At 36.0% G+C, this 19748-nt stretch overlaps 2 protein-coding genes and 1 long non-coding RNA gene across 3 annotated transcripts; 2 read left to right on the top strand and 1 right to left on the bottom strand.

Annotated features, from left to right (window-relative positions):
- The first annotated feature begins 519 nt into the window (after positions 1-519).
- On the top strand, positions 520-4361 carry HOXC11 (homeobox C11). Its single transcript, XM_029596997.1, has 2 exons — positions 520-1219; positions 3426-4361. The coding sequence occupies exons 1-2, from the start codon at positions 520-522 to the stop codon at positions 3656-3658; spliced, it is 933 nt and encodes a 310-aa protein (XP_029452857.1). The 3' UTR covers positions 3659-4361.
- A 6495-nt stretch (positions 4362-10856) lies between these two features.
- Positions 10857-13963, bottom strand: LOC115087701. Its single transcript, XR_003855582.1, has 3 exons — positions 13928-13963; positions 13254-13377; positions 10857-11825 (listed from the first exon to the last, which is right to left on the bottom strand). It is a non-coding gene; the product is annotated as an uncharacterized LOC115087701 (long non-coding RNA).
- HOXC10 (homeobox C10) lies at positions 12980-18838 on the top strand. The gene is made up of 2 exons (XM_029595192.1): positions 12980-15062; positions 17866-18838. The coding sequence occupies exons 1-2, from the start codon at positions 14264-14266 to the stop codon at positions 18141-18143; spliced, it is 1077 nt and encodes a 358-aa protein (XP_029451052.1). The 5' UTR covers positions 12980-14263; the 3' UTR covers positions 18144-18838.
- Positions 18839-19748: the final 910 nt, after the last annotated feature.

Raw genomic sequence — 19748 nt, 5'->3', positions numbered from 1 at the left:
CCCGTCCTTAAACGACACCTCCCATTCTGTTTTGCAAGTGTATATGCCACTGACAGATTTACCTTAGATATAGTAGTAATGGCAAAACCACGTAAAAATCGATCCAGGGTTCAAATTTCGTGAGTGAGAGAGAGAGAGAGAGAGATTAAATTAAAAACTTCAAAACCACCCCTCCCACAAATTCCCTCCTCCCTGCCTCTAAACAAGCTTTTCTGTTCTGAAACACATAGAAGAGGAGTTGGCTGAAAGCAAATGAATACAAATCTGCAATTGATTTTCATAATGCTTCTGCGGTGTTTGAAAACCAATCGCTTGAACCTTTCAGATCTTACCTAAATGAACCCCTCCTACGCTTCTAAGTGCTCCAAACTGATATATGACAATATCTAGTTTGGCATCACGTGCTCCCGGGGAGCGACTGAGACGGATAGCGCGTCATCTTTCGCCTTTCCCAAATGTTTCCTCTTTTGAAGCTTGGATCCAAACCCATCTATCTATCGTGCAAGAAAAGGAAGAAAGATGTTTAACTCGGTGAACCTAGGCAACTTCTGCTCTCAGTCGCGTAAAGAGAGGGGGGCTGCAGACTTTGGAGAGCGAGCAGGCTGTACTTCCAACCTTTACCTCCCCAGCTGCACATATTACGTCCCTGAATTCTCCACCGTGTCTTCCTTCTTACCACAGGCCCCCTCTCGCCAGATCTCCTATCCTTACTCCACTAACCTCTCCCAAGTGCAGCCAGTCCGGGAGGTCTCCTATGGCATAGACCCTGCCAGTAAATGGCACCCCAGGAACAATTATTCCTCTTGTTATTCTGCAGCAGAGGAGCTGATGCACAGAGAGTGCCTCCCGCCTTCCACCATGACCGAAATGCTAATGAAAAACGAGAATGTGTACAGCCACCACCACCACCACCACCACCACCCTAGCTCCAACCACCCCTCGACCGGCTTCTACTCCAGCATGAGCAAAAACAATGTTCTGCCACAAGGGTTTGATCGTTTTTTTGAGAATGCCTACTGTGGGACCGAGAGCCAGCCAGCTGACAGCTGTGTCTCCAAGAGCGATGGGAAGCTGGAGGCGGACACCCAGCCAGGCACCCAGTCATCCGGAGGAGATCACGGACTAGACCCGGAAGACGAGGAAGAAAACACAAACCCAGGCTCTTCTGCCTCCTCGTCTTCCGTCAACAACAAGGAAGGCAGCAAAAGCAGCAACTCCAGTAGGTAGAGTTGTAAAAATACAGAGAAAGAGAGAGAGAGCGAGAGAGAGAGAGAGAAAGAGAGAGAGAGAGAGAGAATGGAAAGGTTAAGGGACTAGCCCGATGTTTTGTCGGTCACATTTTATGTGGACTTTTATAAGCATTCAAAGGTTTTTATTATAACCTACAAAACTCTTTCTTCCAACGAGAGAGCGTTTTTTTACGATGGGAAAGCACTTTGGAAAAAAATGGAGATGTTATACAGAGGCACACTGTCTTTAGAAGTCTGTGAAATTTAAAAAGCACGCACCATAGTGACAAATATTAGCTTTGATCATGAATTTACACGACCATTTTAAAAGGACTGGGTCCTGGGCTGTTAAGGGTGAAAAGTAATTGGACAGAACACATTTTTTGGGGGGCGACTCTTCTTAATAATCTCTTCCACACTTTCTGTCAGGCAGGCTTTTTTATGTTTTACTTATATTTATATTTTTCATTTTTTGCAATTGAAACCACGTTTGGTCTTTTCTTTATGAAAGCTATGAAGACAGTTCAGAAAAAAAAATGGCTAACATTTCATATTGGTTCTCCTCCTTTTTTCCCTCAGGCTAATATGACTTATTTTTATTAACTTTCTCAACTGAATCATGTGATAAACTGCATGAAAAAGACGACTTACACTTTAATGAAGACCCAGAAACAAAATGTTTTTGGAGAGATTTCCTCTTTCTGAACTTTTAAACTTCATTGTAACACATTTTATGATTTGATTTCCTGAAATATATGTATTGAGCACCGAATAAATCTTCCTTTTCTTTCTTGAGGATTTGTTCTCTTTATAAAACTTATGCCTTACATAATTGACAATATCCTAGTTCCAATGTCTCTTAATTATTTTCTTTCATTGGGCTGGCTTTCCATAGGAGTGCATAAAGCTCATTATTTACAAATATGTATGTGATTTTTCCCCTATGGACTATCTAGAACAATTGTGAGCGTTTAAAAAATATTTTTTGTATTATCACACGGTGCATAGGATATTTGATACAATAGTATGCGTGTGTCTATGCGCGCGCCCTTGTACGTATGTGTGTGTGCGGGCGCCTAGATCTAATAAGAGAGAGAACCTTACTATGTATGCTTTCACTGTCCATTTCATCTGTGTATGCACATATGCTCATTTTCAGATGGAAAATGATCTCTCTCTCTTGTGTATGCAGACCCCTTACACGTATTGATATAGCAAATCTTGCTTGGCTATAACACTTGTAGCAATACTAATTCAGAATTGGCTTAGATAGTCAAATTCTTCTACAGTAAAACTCTGTTTATAGCAAACTAATGTTTTTGCTTAGTTCAGTTTCTTCTAAGAAGATCTGCTGCATCAGAATCAGAATCTGACTCTTATTACAAGTAATTAGAATTCCATAGTAGATAAACTAACCATTATCTTAAAAGGGTTATACATGTCTGTGTGTGTGTGTGTGTGAGAGAGAGAGAGAGAGACAGAGACAGAGAGAGACAGAGAGAGAGAGAGATGCAGCGGAAATAAAGTTCTACATCTACATCCATATAGCATATACTAAGCTGTATAAAAATGCAAGTCTCTTGTTAAATAGAGGGGCATATATGTGTATATAGGTATGGATGTTGTTTCTGTGTTTGTGCTGTGTACCTGAAATTATGTTTGTGTATTGGACGTTGCATATAGTACATAAAGCAATTGTGAGTGCCATATTTTCATCTCTGTAATATGTGCAGATAAATACTCACACGTGCTAGTCTGTATTATCTACTTGTACATTTATTTATTTACTTATTTGAGTGTTTTATATACCGTCATTCCATGTGATGTATAAATAAAGGTTTTTATATGTTGTGTTTCTGTCTAGTTGTGTGCCTGTCTTATCCCTTAAGCTTTAATAGTGCAAGCTAATCTCTCTTTCCTGTTTGTGTGTATAAGTATAAATCTACACATGGCTTTACACAATGTATCTTTATGAAAATCTATATCACTGTATCTAACATTTTCAACCCATAGGTGTGTGCTGTCGGTTTTGATAGACCGATAGCAATATGTGTATTTTTGTGTGTGTTTTTTCTGCAGACACGTATTTATGGGGTCACATTTATGTTAGTTGCATGTGTAAGTTAAAAGTGTGATGTAGTTAGAGTGATTGATTTAATGCATTATATCTTTACTGTCTCTTTTGTTATTCTTAAGATGCTCCACGTACAAGAAAAAAGAGATGTCCCTATTCTAAATTCCAAATCCGAGAACTCGAGAGAGAGTTTTTCTTCAATGTCTACATCAACAAAGAGAAAAGGCTCCAACTGTCTAGAATGCTGAATCTCACTGACCGTCAGGTTAAAATTTGGTTTCAGAACAGAAGGATGAAAGAAAAAAAACTAAGCAGAGACCGACTGCAATATTTTTCTGGAAATCCCTTGTTGTGAGCAGTTTTGAAATCCCCTCTTCTTCCAAGGAGGCTCGTCTTCAGGAAGACGGAAGGTCACGGTTGTCTCCTGACTCTTCGGAGAACCCCGGAGTTTAAGCCTTTTCCCTTCCTCGGGCTTGTATGTTTGAACTCGACCGAGTAGCAGAAAGAGTAACCTGCGCTCTCAGTTCCCAAGCCTTTCAAGACATTGGAGAAGGGGCTGGAGGAGGAGGAACTTTTTATTTAACTATATGTCCAAACAATTGCAATTTTTTTTCATTTAATCAATCCATTTTAATAAACGCATTTCAACTGGTAGTGTATTGCAATAATTATTTTACCTGCTTTTATAATAATGCTATTCAAAAATAAATTGGTGAAGGTGTCTCTATCATGAGTTTAGTTACCTTAATTCATTGTATAGGTAGGATGATGGTGATTTTATATATCGATATGTATATATAGATATAGAAAATTATATTGATAGAGATAGATAAATGCATATTTATATCTATATCTTTTCATTTATCTACCTATATTTGTCTATTTATATCTGTATCTAGATAGATAGATAAAGAGATATGCACACACACGCAAAACAATAAACAATTTCTCTATTCATTTGGTATGCAGACCATAGGGCTTTGCCCAAACTTGATGTAACAATTCTTCGTGGTTCAGCAAAGTTGATATTTCATCGTTATGTGTCTTTCCTTTTTTATTTGTACAAGGATATGTTGTTATTCCTTTGTTAGGCATACACAATGAGACGTTTGGAACGTGTTTCTTTAATTGTTTGTAAATAAATTTCAGATGTATTTTCAGGATGTGGAAGATGAAAATAATGTGTGTGTGTGTGTGTGTGTGTGTGTGTGTGTGTGTGTGTGTTCTAAGGTGTCTGCTTTTGAGTGTGAGGATGTATATGTGTTCTGTTCTCTGGTATGTGTGTATGATGCGTGAATCTGTGTAATTCAGTGTATGTGTGAGTTCCAATAAAAATGCATGAAAATTATCCAACAAATTCATTTTATTTGACCATTTAATTCGCCTATTTCCCATTATAACAACCTATAGCGATGTCAAAGTGCTATGGGACGTTTCAACAGGACTCTAGATAGTGTCCGAGACAGTGTTTCTTTTGGATCTGTGCAATATGTAATTTACTTATATACACACACACACACACACATATGTATGTTTGTGTGTATGTGATGGGTGTGTGTATGTGGATGGATAGATAGATAGATAGATAGATAGATAGATAGATAGACAGGGTGTGTGTGTGTGTGTGTATGTGTGTGTGCGTGTGTGCGTGTGTGCGTGCGCGGGCGTGCGTGTGTGGGGTTCCTGTTTAGCCTAACATTCACTGAATTTAATGTACTGGGAGATTTTCCTGATCCACAGATGTTTTTATTTCTGTTTGGAGGTGGGGTTGTAGCAATCTTATTTAATTACTTGAAATAGGAAAAGTAAAAGTGCAAGTATACCCATAAATAATATAGCCTTCCACAAAGTAAAGTAGATTTCACATTACATCGACAAGCATAATTGTCCATCTCCAAAATAACATCCTTACGCTTCAAAACAGAAGCTCCTATAAAGTGCATTGTTAGTTGTTTCATGTATCACTGAGTGTAATGAGCAAACACATAACAATGTTGTTAAAATGATAGCAATGTGCAGTGCATGTATCACAGTGTAAAAGAGAATGAAAAATCTTTTGTTATTATTATAGCTTTCATTCTTAATTAAAGTAATAAGGAATTCATACCCTTTTCATGAACAGTAGTGGAGTTTGTATGTTAATATTGAAATGCATTCGCGTAAATTACTTTCACAAAACTGTTTTTAAATATAGTCCTGTCCACCAGAGGTAGCACAAATTTGCTACCTGTGTAGGGGTTTGTTTTATTATTATTATTACTTGACTACAGTAGAAGACGAAATCTAAAAAAAAATGTGCTGAGTCTGCACAAAAAAAAAATGAAAGGAAAAAAGAGTCTGCATATAAAAATGTCACACTCACTGAAATAATCAGTTTTGTAACTTACAGTCACACCTTATTTGAGTATATTTCTCATTAAATCCAATGCAAATAAACCACTGTTAGGGAACAAAAATGTTACCAGCGATTCAGGCATGGTGACAAAAACTTAAAACAACCAGCTTTAAATTAAAGTAGAAGGCTAAAGCTCCCTTGAAGGCAGGCATCTTAGCTCCAAAAGGAGCCTGTATAAGTTCTATCCAATTGGCATATTTTTTATTTTTTTTTTACAATAAGTGCATTCTAGAAAGAGTCATAAACTGAGGTATTTTGCAAAAAAAAATGTTTTCAGCGATATAGGATCATTTATGGAAAGGAAAGCCCACACAAAGAACATGCACAAATGCATTCCACCCCTACAAAAAATTTATCTTTATTTAATGTTTGTTTTCCAAACCATTCTTTTGAAGTTAGAAAAACCAAACCTAGGTGCAAATAACAAGGTTAGAAGCTACAGTTGTCCCGTAACAACAGCGATTGGCTTGACGAAAACGCCTCGTCTAGACATTGCAATAAAGACTGCAGCACTAAACAGCTTAATTTTTGTTAATTACACCGTCTGGCCATAGGCAAAGACTTCCGCTATAAATAGTAAACAAATAGGACAGAGCTGTTCAGTAACCTCTTTTCTTTATCCCCCCTCTCCCACGTCTTGAGCCGCGCTGAAGCTGGAGGCCTAGTTCAAAGTTTCGTTGGGTTAAAATGGAATGCAAGCCGTGAAACCCAAGTTTATAGAGCGTGAGGGAGTTTACAGCAGTATTAAATAGTCACATTAGAAATGACTGTTGTTATTTTTTGTTTAATTGTTTTTTTCGGTGGGAGGACAGGTTGCCGAAAGGAGAGTAGGATAACTAGGAGAAAAAAAAATATAATGTAAGTTTAAGAGCTGTCTCTTTTCAGTTGGTCTACGATATAGAAAAAGTCGAAATGGGCCAGGATCCCTTGCAAAGTTGGGTTTTTTTCTTCTTCTTCTTCTTCTGTCTTGCGCACATATTTGGGAAGTGGGGAAGTTAAAAAAAAAAAAACTACAAACAAATGTTGAATATATGATGTCTTTGAACTTCAATAAAGTCAAGGCCGTCACCTTTAACCCTTTTGTGATAAAGCGGAATCAGAAAGGCTGTTCTTTCATTCAAGGACCCGCCCACTAAGACGGAATTGCAAACGTAGAGGGAACCACTTTCTAAATCCAAATTTTGAACCAAGTGAGGTATTTATAGTACTTAATATTTAACCCTGCAAAGAAGCTTTTAAAGGATTTTGGAGGAGGCGGAGGTAACACACAGTTCTAGTGTGTGTGTGTGTGTGTGTTTGCGCGCTTGGGCACACACACATTCTCTCTCTCTCTCTCTCTCTCTCTCTCTCTCTCTCTCTCTCCCTCCCCTCTTTATTATTGTTATAAACCTTTTGATATCTTTAACGCATGGAAAGTTTTTATATCTTTGTTTGGCATAAAAGTTTTACAACTTTTTTGCCCTTAATTTCGAGCACACATTTCTTGCATGCAACACCAGATTAATTTACTTCTGCTCGTCCACCGGAAGACCTTTCCTTAAGTGCTTGGTTGGGGAGGGAGGGGTTGGGCAAAGAGTGTAGTAGGCTATATGATAATGACACACAAGCTAATTGCAAAGTGACTCTCGTGACGTAAGGAACACACCAAACATTAATCCAACCTGTTTCCTATTTCACCCTGTAATCCTAGACAACATATTGTAGGCTGGTGTAGGTTATTCTGTTGTGAAATATAGCAGAGACGTAGGAAATCAAGAAACAGGAGACTTTTAATTTACTTTTCCACAATACACGCACATGCAATGCTCAGTGAGTTAACTTAAATACAGAAGAAAAATAGTAGAACTTAGTACTTGGCTCTCAGGCATACAGCTACATATATAAGCATACACATATGAAAACTCAAACTCACAGTCTAACGCACTCACCTATACATACCATATGTACAACAACCAAACATATATAGTCGAAGAAAGACATACATCGCACTCACAAACACACACACACACACACACATAGAGGTAAAATCTTGACTGCTGAAAGAAAAAAAACATTTAAAAAGTGTACTCTAGTCTGCGCAGCAAATAAAATATCAGAGCTCCTGTCTGATGACAAACAATAGAGAGGCACCTGCCCTTAATGGCACTTTTTTCTAGATTGGGTCGGACGTTTGTTTGGAATATGCAACTCAAACAAGGCGGAAATACGGCGAAACTCGGAAGAAGACGACTAAAAAAAAGACGTTCTCAGCGGCAAGTGGACTTGAAGAAGTCATCATGTCTTCTGTTCCTGTGGATGGTACACATGGTGAAATTCATTTATTTGTGTCATTTGATATGTTACTGGGAAAACAAGCTAACTGCTGGAGGCAAATTACTTAAAAAAAAAAAAAAGAAAGAAAGAAAGCCTTAGTATAGCAATTTTCTGGCGGTTAGGTGTAAAAATTAAGTGGTTGTTGTGGAATCAGAAATGTTTTGAAAGACTGACTCTGGCCGATCAGATTGACTTCTGATGTTCATCTGTTGTATGGTGGCAAAATATGTCTGTGGCCAAACATTGAACTACTGTTAGAAAAATCATTTTTGAATGAATAATGCCTTCAATTTCCTAGAGTAAGAAAACGTTGTTTGCTTTGCGGCTATTTGAATAAGCTATTTTAGAATCTGTTCCTCAAGGGTTTTGTGAAAACAAATGCACGACACATATTGTATTTCGCATTTTGCACCTGCCCGCCCCCCATTCCACCGCCACACTACTTCGTATTGCGGCCTTCTTTATTCGCGTTGATCTTTAGCTATCAACACCTCTCTTCTTACCACTACTAAAGTCTAAAGAACAACTCGAACTTCTCAGAGGATCTTGCCTTGCATTGTAGAAAAGATAAGTCTCATATTATTCACAAAATAGTGCCTCTGAATCTGCCAAAGTATTGATTATTCAATAAATAACTTTTAATCTGAAGATTACTATAGTTTATATGCTGGTACAGTTGAGAATGGATAGTCTTTTCATTTTAAACAGACAACAACGACTTCCATATCTTTAATCGCATTGTTGAATAGATGTCAAAAGAAACGTATTCGTGCTATTTTTGGAGAAGTGGGAAATGTCCTTAATAAACCCTATTTTTAAAACTTACCTTGAAAATATCGTTTACCTAGTATGGTTTGATATACGTTTTTAACTAAAAAGATGTAAGGTTATTTTACGATTACACGTTCCTGCCCTTCTGTGATAAGGATTCATAAGAGCTATGAAATCTTTTTTCAAAAAATGTGGTTGTAATGTTACTTTTTACTGTGATTTTACTCTTTCTATTTGCATTTTATTAGTTATTTTTTTCTGTTCAGTCCTAGGATCAACTAATTATAAAAACAGTCTATATAATTAACCATGAAATAAAGCCTTTTCAACATTTTTAATATAGCACAGAAGAAAAAATGCATTTCTCGAGACATTATATATTCGGGTACAACCTGCCATCATTGATTTTATATCCGCCAGGAGCCTGATGCATTAAGACCGGTATTATTATTGCATGTGCTTTTGTTAATTTAAAAAAAAAAAACCCACCACATAGAAGAGACCTTAACTGGGAGGGGGTTATCTATTGGAAAAGACATTGCATTTTGCAAACATATTCAGCATTTATACATTTCACATGAAAAGTCGCATACTAGGGTCAACATTACACATAATTATACAATATTGTTTCCCATCCAAAATGCTCATATTTTCAAGAATACTTTAAATATTGCCTTACATTTCTAAAATCATAGGATTGCTTTTGGAACAAAAAGAAAAACATATCAATGTATTAAAAGCTGATGGAGTGATATTTTATGCTTCTTTATCATTCATAAGAGAATATTGCAGTTTTATGTAAAAAAAAATCTACTGTCTTTTGTAAAATATAACAAAGTATTTTCCCTACTTAAAAGACAAAAATAACTGGGATATCGCTATTGCAACTACATTTTTTAAATTTTCTTGCAATTTATAGTATCTGTGTGAAAGAAACATACATATTATATATTCAGGAATTATTGCACCTGAAATCTAATGATGTAGTAAACCACCTTTAGCATCATTTGGAAAGATGTGCTAAAAATCCAATAATTATTTTTTATTATTAGTGTGTGTGTGTGTCTAGATAGATAGATAGATAGATAGATATGTATTTTCAATTTTATTGAAATATCTGGCCCCAAAAGATTCTCTTTTTTCACCTTTGCTACTATACTTTTTCCATAATGTTTCTCTAGCATTACTTATAACGGAAAAGGTAATGTAGGAGAACTAAAAAAAAATAAGAGTAATACAGAAGGAACATGCTTTGCTGGGCTCAAAAGCAAATGAATTTGTATATATTTTTCAGTTCGGCCTCATGGAATATTATTCTTTGACTTAGGTTACTGAGAAAGACAGAAGAGGAATAAGCTGACTGTAAAGTTTAATGGATATCTTGTGGTGATAGTTTACAGATTTTAAGCCAACATCGAAAAGGCGTGGGTTTTAGTTTTTGTGCATTGTTGTTATTGTACTCTGGTGTACTTTCATATAAATCATAATCATTTCCGTAACATCCTGCGGTATAATATTGAGCAGGAAAAACAAACAAATTTAAGATAATCGTTAAAGAGTTGCCCAAATGCTCCATCGATGCACATGCAAGTTTCTAGGACAGAATGCGATTTCGGCAATAGTATTTTTGTTCGTTTTGTTTTGTTTTTTTACTTTTAAGGAAGGATGCCTCAAATTTACTAAGCAAGTGGAATAAAGGAATCCAGGTAGCCCTTGGCAATCATTTCTCAGATGTGTTTATCTGCTGCCCTCTCACCATATGGAGGCAACTAACTTCTGATCAGTAGACTCTTTGGAGGTAATACCCCACAGACAATTCAAGTGCAAAGGACAATAACAGCACAGCTGTACTTCTCTTCCAGACACACAGCCCAGACACACTTGAGATAAAGAAACAGTGAGTAAAGAGAACAAGAAAGCACGTTTTCACATATGTTCAAGTGTCAGGATTTCTTTAAGAACATCAGCGTATTTCCACTTCTGTGAATTCTTCTCAAGATTTTTGGTGCGATATTTTTATTTGACCCCATGATCCCCGAGATTATTAAAAAAAAAAAAAAAAAAGCATGAATAGTTTTTACAATTGCAATGAAAATGTCATCCGATATCTTTTCTATGTAATTACAGTTAGAGTCCCCTAAAGATGACTATATCTAATTCTAATAGATTTTTATCCAGATATGTCTTTATACCTATGCGAGCACACACACACACACACATATTCTTTATAGCATAGTACAATGTAATAAAATGCGCCAAAACTTGATTTTCTATTATGCATACACGGATGCAGATATATAATTATGACTGCACATATTTGGATATATATCTCTGTCTAGGTTTCTTGTTATTTCCTTAGCGTGTGGATATGAATGATATTAAACTAACATATGTAGGTTCTTCCCCTTTAAGTTTTAATAGCTTTTTGTTGGTATTTATTTTCTGTAATTAGAGAAAAGCATTTGTCCCAACGGGGGTTCTATTTAGCTTGATGAATTTTATTTGTTTTTCCTTCAATGACCCATGGTTATCATAATTCTAATTATTTTTAACTTTAAACAATATCTGGTCTCCTGGAGGCGTCATTCAGGGTGTTTAATGAAATCTCTGCCTCTTTCTATTCTAGAACAATAAAAAAATAAATGTGTGCTATACCTGTGTGTTTGTGTATGTGTGTATCACACACACACACACACATATACAAAGAGAGACAAAAGAGAGACAAAAAAAGTGATATGTGTGTAGATAGATAGTTAGACAGATAGATAGATAGATAGATAGATAGATAGATAGGAAGGTAGGTAGATAGAAATTAGTGACAATTAATTCTCAGAAAACCATAACAAGTATCTAAAATTACAGGTGATAAAATATATCAAGAAACTGGTTTAAGCCTGTGTGCAATTGTATTTCTGTAACTAGGCCAGACATGACTTTTCAAAGTGTAAACTCTGATGTTTGTGCACACATAGATACGAACACATAGTCTAAAAATCTTTATTCAAGCTTTTCTTCACACGCTCCTATATTCTGGCGGTAGAGTCTGTAAAAGATAAAAAGAACCGTTAATGCTGTTCTTTTGATATGATGGCACTTATTTTAAGCAGTTTCTTGATAAAAATCCATGCCAAAATCAAGGGAAATAGCATATCATTTAACTTTACACATAGATCCGCCTGGAATTTGAGGTGGAGTCTGCTCTTACAAAAATTACATTGTGAGTCCTATATCCTCCGCAAAAGTAAAGGGAATGAAAAAAAAAAGAAAGAAAAGAAAAAATTAAAAGAGATTCGGATTTTAGAAAGTAAATTACCTTGGTCTTCACTTTCGTCACCTATAAATTAGATCATATTGGTTCCCATACTAAATTTTTATTCTCTGCTTATAAACATTATGTGGAATCTTCCTGTATCATCATAAAACCACAACTTCTTACAGAGAGTTTGAAAAAGCGGAGACAAATAATGCAAACAAAGGCACATAAAGACGCAAATAACATTCCAATGAAAGCTAAATTAATGTCTGAAAAGACTGAGACTGACGAAACCATATAGGTGGTTATAATAAACTATGTAAAATCTTAGGGGGTTGCTTTTTTAAACTGACGTATTTAAGTATGTCAATCTTCCAGGGACTTTTCAGCAAAACGGCTGAGAAGAAACATGAACAACTTATTAGAAATTAGTTTAAGCGGCTCTGAAACTTCTATTCAGTTTTAACTTTACTTTCTCTGTTTAGCTGCATAAGTTAACAAATACATTAAATTCGGTTAGTTAAGTAGGAATCTTTTTCTTCATTCCCTTTTCAATATAGTATTCAACTTGGCTTTGAGAAGTTCTTTTTCTGTAGCTGAGCGCCGAACATTTCTAACTTTCAGATTAGTTATTATCTGGTAAATGTAATTGTACATGGTTACCGTTCCTAAAAATCCAAAATAAACCCCAGACAAACAAACAAAACCCTCTTTATCTACTGCTTCAAATTGTTTCCCCGAACTGGAAGTGTATATTTCTACTGCACCTAAGTTAATCATCAAGCTATAATAAAATAAAATATAAGGGAAAAATGAAAGCAAAAGAAATAAAAAAGATAGTATAAGTGCAAATTTAAAAACAAATATAATAGAAAATTAACCACATATAAATCATTTAAATATTAACATAACTGTGTTAAAATACCTGTTGTTTTATTCAGTTTATTAGAGAAAATAAAGTTAGCTTTATAACCTAAAGCACAGTTGAATAAAATGAAAACTATATAAGCTTTCAGCAAGCAACCTCTTTGTTTGAGCATTTTCTCTTTTTTACCGAGTGACTCATAAAATGAATCACGTTTTATAATCCATTTTTTACTTTTAGTTTAAAAACCATTTTGTGAAGAACATCAAAAGCGCCCTATTAAGTTTATTCTACAAAAAATACATCTGCATTTTCTATTGCTTCTGTCATTTTCCCTCCCCGTTTATATTTACGTTTTAAAATGTTTTTCAGAATAAATATAGCACATGCTGAATTCCAGCAGGCAAACAAATCCCAGATGATAAAAGACACCGATTTTCTTTTTCACATTCGATATACTGGAACAAATATATATTTCTATAGATAGAAAAAAAAAAGAGAAATATAAATGTATATGGAGAGAAAAGAAAACCAAAGAACATCAAAGTAAATAACGATCTTACTGTTTTGAACATGCACAAAATAGACCCGAAAAACCTGTTATTCAACTGTTTATGTGATCTTGAAAATGAGCTTTTGAGATTTCAGAGACTACTGCGACGTGACGCGAGTCGAAAGCTTTTTAATTTCTTAAGTGTTTCCATTCGATTCCCTTTTTTTTCATCCCCAAAAGGAAGAATTGCTCACATTCTTCCCTGATGAAGGATTAACAGTAACAACAGCTCTGAATGTAATGATAGATCCTAAGCGACTACAGCCTGCCACTTAAATATTCAAGTTCTTCTGCCAAGAGTAAGTGAAGGTCTTGTTAAAAACAAAAGTTCATGAATGGCTTTCCCAGAGGTGAGAACGTGACAGATTTTAGAAAGGAAAAACGAAAGCAACAAGAAAAGAAGAAAAATAACTGCGTTGAACATTTGATAGCTTTATAAATTTGATTTTAACTTCGCTTTTATTTCGGCATTACCTCCTTGTATTTCCCCTTCTCCTGCGGACACACGTTGGTTCCTTGGTAAACAAACCAAAGCAGATCTCCTTTGTTCAACTTGAAGGTCCCAAGCGTTGTAACCCTGAAAAACTGCTAGATGTCGCTATTGCTCCACGTTCATTTTCGCATTCCCGAACAACTTGACCCCTGTGACGTCACTCGCGTCTGAATCATCAAGGCCATTTTCAATCCTCATTGGCCTGGAAGTCACGTGGTGGGGGCCAATGCGTGGATAATTATGGTGCTGATATTTTGCCCTAAAAAAAGATGTCAGCCAGTGGCTGTACTATTCTTCTTTAAAATCCCTCTCTGAAAATGTCATGTCCCAACAATGTGACTTCTAACTCGTTTCTGATGGACTCTTTAGCCGGCACCTGCAGAGGAGATAATTATCCTTCCAACCAAGGAATGTATATGCAGTCTGGGAGCGATTTCAGCTGTGGAATGATGAGAAACTGTGGAATTATCCCGTCTCTTTCTAAAAGAGACGAGGTAAATAATACCAGCCTGTCTCTCAACACCTATCCATCTTACCTCTCTCAACTGGATAATTGGTGTGACCCTAAAAATACTTACAGAATTGAACAACCTGTTGCCAGGCAGCTCTCGTCCTGTTCTTTTCCCACCAATGTCAAGGAAGAAAATGTGTGCTGCATGTATAACACTGACAAGAGGGCAAAAAGTAGCACTGAGTCAGCTCTCTATCCTAATCAAATGCCTGACTCTTGTCCAAATGATCATGAAGTTCCAGTACCCAGCTACTATCAAGCAAGTCAAGGGTATGCTATGGAGAAGGATCCCAACAACTGCAACCATACAAGCGAGTTTGAGGCAAGTTTTGAAGCCAGGGCGAGTCTGAACGCAAAGAGTGAGCATCTGGAGAAGCAGCCAAGAGGTAAACTGAGTTTCCCCGAAAACAGTAAAACAGATGCAAAGACTCCTATGACCTCAACCAGCAGCAGCAGCAGCAACACCACCACAATCAACACCTCTTCCAGTGAAATCAAAACTGAAAAAAGCCTCCCGGCTCCCAAAACAAACCCATCGGAAACGGAGAGAGAGCAGAATAAAATTACTGATACCAGTACAGACAATTCTGACAATGAAGCGAAAGGTAAGCAACCTTTCATTCTGAGTAATGAGAGATGCATCAACCTTCCAGGAGACTCGGGTATTGTGATTATTCGTGGGTGTAAAAACAATCGCTGGCTGGCTATTATTATTTTTCCCATTTCGGTCAGACAGAAGTGATAAGTGATATCTCAATCAAAATATGACATTTATAGATAACGTTTAGCTTCTAAATTGGGTGGTGGGTGGGTATGGAAAAGGATCAACTTTTTTTTTTATTTAAATTCTGTGAATGCAAATGCATAGTGGACATATATTATGCAGCTAGATTAGATATTTGAAATATGCATGTAATATATCTATTACATTTATGCACTATTTTACACATGAATAAATAGATACAGATATACATTTTGTTTATACATAAATGAAAGGAAAAGTGACTCCTTGCATGCCGGTAACGATACACTGAATACTTTTCTATGATTGGCTTTCCTTAAGGAATGGATTTGAAATGGTGTCATTTGAATAACTGCAATTTTTGTATGATTTCAAAATGAGAAGAACTGCTCAGGACAAAAACAAAAATCTCCGGTGGTTTAATTGAATATAATCTTGACTCTCAAAGGGGCAGTTTACTCTTTTGCATGTTAATGTTTAAAATTTTAAAAAAAGTTTATATAATGCATTATTTACCCTTTTATTACCTTTCTTTCTCAGAAAAAGTTAAATTTCACCGTAAAATATACTGCGCACATATAATATACTGAAAATATGGAGCTTCCTTTGAACTAGTTTCTTAACTATATGTATATGTTATGTATGTGTGGGTGTGGGAGTGCCTGTGTCCATTTATATATAGAGAGACACACACAGAAACATACTAATACATATCTACGTATACACATACATGCGTCATGTACATATATTAGATAGTGAGCCTCCGCAATATTTTTGTATATGAAGAGAGAAAATTTGTTTAGGAAAACAGAACATGTCTGAAAAGTTGAAGCATAAAAAAAATGTTTTAGTTTTAACAAATAAAACCAGTTTTACCTATTGGTGGTTTCAGGTTCACTTGTTTCCGCACGAATTAACTTGAAATACTTTGGAAAAGGATAAGCAGGAAAATACGCTCACATTAACTGCATCTGTGTTCAAGTTCACAAATACATATGTAGGTCAGAGTACACGCGCACCCGCACACTCACATATACCCATACATACAAATATACCCAGTTGTGAGGGTTGCATGTGCTCCTATACCTTACACCATTTCTCGCTGCTCAATAACAAAGTATTCCCACCTTCATTTCTTTTAAAGACTATTTTAATTTTAATTCACACTTGAACGCTGCCCTTATTTTACTCGACTCTAAATGTTACAATTGCAACAATTACAAAGTCAAGGTTAAAAAAAGTTAAAGCGCGTGCCTTCCTTCTGTTGATATTGAAACCTTTCAAAACAATTGCCTTATTTTTTTTTAAAGGAAACAAGAAAAAAAAAAGCTGCAATATTGTTGCTTTGGTGTAAATAATCTGCTCGAAAAGTGAAACATCTAAAGAAAATGGTTTGCCCAGATTATTTGCTTTTTTCTTGCTTGACTTTTCGTTTCTGTATATTAAGGAAGGTTTTCCAACCAATGGTACGTTGTCAGGCTGCAAATTAAACTATTTAACAAATGATGCTGCTGTAAAATGATTGTGAGAGTCAATAATGGGACAGATTTGACTGGATGCAAACTATTTCCTTCTGGGCACGAATAGGATTTTGCAGTTCAAGTTTGGTCTCATATGACTAAAACTGCAAATCTTCGGAAAATAAGAAAATATATAAAACAGGTTACCTCTCCAGGACTAAATTTAATTTAGCAGTGTTCAGGGCACATATCCGCAGAGTTCTACCTGGCAAAGTGCAGATAACAGGCAAGTGGTTACTGTTTTAGTGTACCACAAAGAAACACAGAGAATATCAATGCAAAGTATGTATTTTGAATTTGGAATATACTTCAAAGAGGCTAGAAGCAGATGAATTGTATTCTCTTCACTTTTTCTCATTCACACACACACACAACTCATTATGTATGTATGTAAGTGATTTTGTGTGTGTGTGTGCGCGCGCGCGCGTGCGCCTATGAGAGAGAGAGAAATTTAAAATGCAACATAGGTATGTGTTTGTCTGTATGTGTGTGTGTGTGTGTGTATTACACAAACATATATATGAATTACCTTTATTTTTCCTTTTCTACTGTAGTTTCTGTCGATCTATTTTTAGATCTGCTAAACTTAAAATGTTATTAAAGAGCAAATAAAGTGATTGAAATTAAGTTAAAAGTCACTGTAAGTTTGAAGGTAAAATTTAAGGCTCCTATATGTTAGATCTATATGTGCATGCATGTATGTATCTGTTTACACTTTTGACATACAAACTCAAGCTCTAGATCTGCATAACAGCTGACAAGAAAGGTTATTTCTGGAAGATATAAATTAGTTGAATTATGCGGTTTTAATGCATTTGAACTGTATGATTTATTTTTCCACCCTCTTTACTGCAATGATAATATATACAGTATAAGTTGGTGCTTATGGCTAGTTAGAATGTATTCCACTGATACCTGAAAGCCGAAGAACGTGACTGATGATTTTTCATATATAAATATGTGTAATTACTTTTTAAAGCTTAAAGCTAAAAGAAAATATCCTTGGAGAAATATGGCTTTGTAGTTCTCAGTTTTCAGTCTGGGTGTTATTCAGATATAAAGCCATAGGTTAGCGTGAGCTTTCTCTCTTTTTTTTTCCTCCCAGCCTATTGCAGGAGTACTTATCTTTACCATTATTTTTAACAGAGGATATAAAGGCAGAACATGCTACAGGAAACTGGCTGACAGCAAAGAGCGGAAGAAAGAAAAGGTGTCCTTATACCAAGCACCAAACGCTGGAACTGGAGAAGGAGTTCCTGTTCAATATGTATTTAACCCGCGAGCGCCGCCTAGAGATCAGTAAGAGTATCAACCTGACAGACAGACAAGTCAAAATCTGGTTTCAGAACCGCAGGATGAAGCTTAAGAAAATGAACAGGGAGAACCGGATTCGAGAACTGACTTCTAATTTTAATTTTACTTGAGTGGCTGCTACAAAAAGAGAGCGTGAATGAGTGAAAGAGAGAGAGAGAGAGACAGAGAGAGAAATCCTTGATATGATTTTTGAGGGGAGGGGATGAGATGGGGGGGGGAGTGTTAACAATGCAATGTGTATGCAAAATTTTAAAAGTAAGCCCTCAGGCTAGTGAGTATTTCTGTCACTGGGTATTTACAGTTAGTAAGGGGATTGTGCATGAGAACATATACAGCTATTATGATTCTATGTAAAGAGTACGGTGATGATAGACCCATGTTCTAAGATGTTTTAAGTTATTTTACGTGCAGCACACAATGGACTTCCCCTTTCCTCTAAGCATCATGTTTTAGAAGAAATAAGGTGTCTTCAATTTTTTAAAAAGTTTGTTTTCCCTATGATAGTGTAGCCTGACTATTGTATGATAAATAAACTCTCAAAATGAATATAATTTTAAGTGTCTGTAAATAAAAAGTTGAAGTGGGAACACAAAAAAACATATCTTGCAATTTTAATATTGTTTTACAGAACTGAACAACTGAAATAGTAAGTTTAAAGCAAATTCTTAATAAGAATTATACAGCAGTATGATAATAATCCAGGCAAGAAAGATCATTTTCTCATGGTTGTGTTATTTAAAATACATTCTGTATGTGATATGTCTTGCATGTATCTTTCTATGTGAAGCAAAATAAATTTCATAGATCCGTGTTACATCTGTTTGGGGGTTTTAATATACACATCTATATATATTTTAAAATATAGTACATTTAAAATATAGTACATTGCTTTTAAAAAACTGTCTAGTGTGATTTTGGATTCCTGTCCCCTTTTTAAGGCTTTCAGTAGACTATTCTGGCGGGTTTAATATAAGTGAGAGACCATAACGTTGATTTAAATATTATCCAGGTGACCACAGTAACTCAAGGTCATAAAACAGTAATGTCAGGACAGTCTTGGTAAGCGCTGGAGGTGGATTTTATGATCTGCAAATATAATGTGCTGCAGCAGTAAAAGATGCATTTAAAGGTGACTGTAGAAGAGGGAAGGAAGTCAGAGCTAAAGCAGCAATCTTTGGATACACACGACTTACTGCTATGGATCTTTTTTTTTTTTTTCTTAAAGAGAAGCCACGCTACCTTATGTTGAAGGAATAATCACCTCCTACGTCGCCACCACCACCACCCCCCCCCACCCAAAAAAAAAAAGGAATATTAATTCAGTAAAGTAGAAAATGGAATGGCAAATTCAAGAGAGGTAAGAAAAGGCAATATCCTATCTTCTTGGCTGCGGTGGAGCTTTCTTCCTCTCCTTAACAAGGTAAAAGCAGAAATGGTTGTGAACTCCAGCTTGGAGACGGGGCTCTCCGATTTGGTCTGGGTGATTTTGGGGTGGAGGGGAGGGATCTAGTAGGGAATTCTTTGAAAAGTCCTTTCGGATTTGAGCTTTTACCGCTCAGGCTGGAACGAGGTAGACACGACTGTATAAGGATGGCTATGTCTTGTTCTGTTTCGTTTTCACTTATGGACTTAGATGAAGTTGGGCTTGGACACGTTTCTCTTTCTGTAGAGAGAGTGTGTGTGTGTATGTTCATCTATATATGCAGACAGTACAC

This window comes from Rhinatrema bivittatum, chromosome 3, assembly GCF_901001135.1.
Source record: "Rhinatrema bivittatum chromosome 3, aRhiBiv1.1, whole genome shotgun sequence".
NCBI lineage: Eukaryota > Metazoa > Chordata > Amphibia > Gymnophiona > Rhinatrematidae > Rhinatrema > Rhinatrema bivittatum.
The sequence above is the reverse complement of the archived record's forward strand: the minus strand, read 5'-3'. Positions and strand labels throughout refer to the sequence as shown.

Coding starts and splice junctions, on each gene's coding strand:
- HOXC10 (XM_029595192.1), top strand. CDS start 14,264: ATGTCATGTCCCAACAATGTGACTTCTAACTCGTTTCTGATGGACTCT. Junction 15,063..17,865: donor TTCTGACAATGAAGCGAAAG/GTAAGCAACCTT, acceptor TATTTTTAACAG/AGGATATAAAGGCAGAACAT.
- HOXC11 (XM_029596997.1), top strand. CDS start 520: ATGTTTAACTCGGTGAACCTAGGCAACTTCTGCTCTCAGTCGCGTAAA. Junction 1,220..3,425: donor CAGCAAAAGCAGCAACTCCA/GTAGGTAGAGTT, acceptor GTTATTCTTAAG/ATGCTCCACGTACAAGAAAA.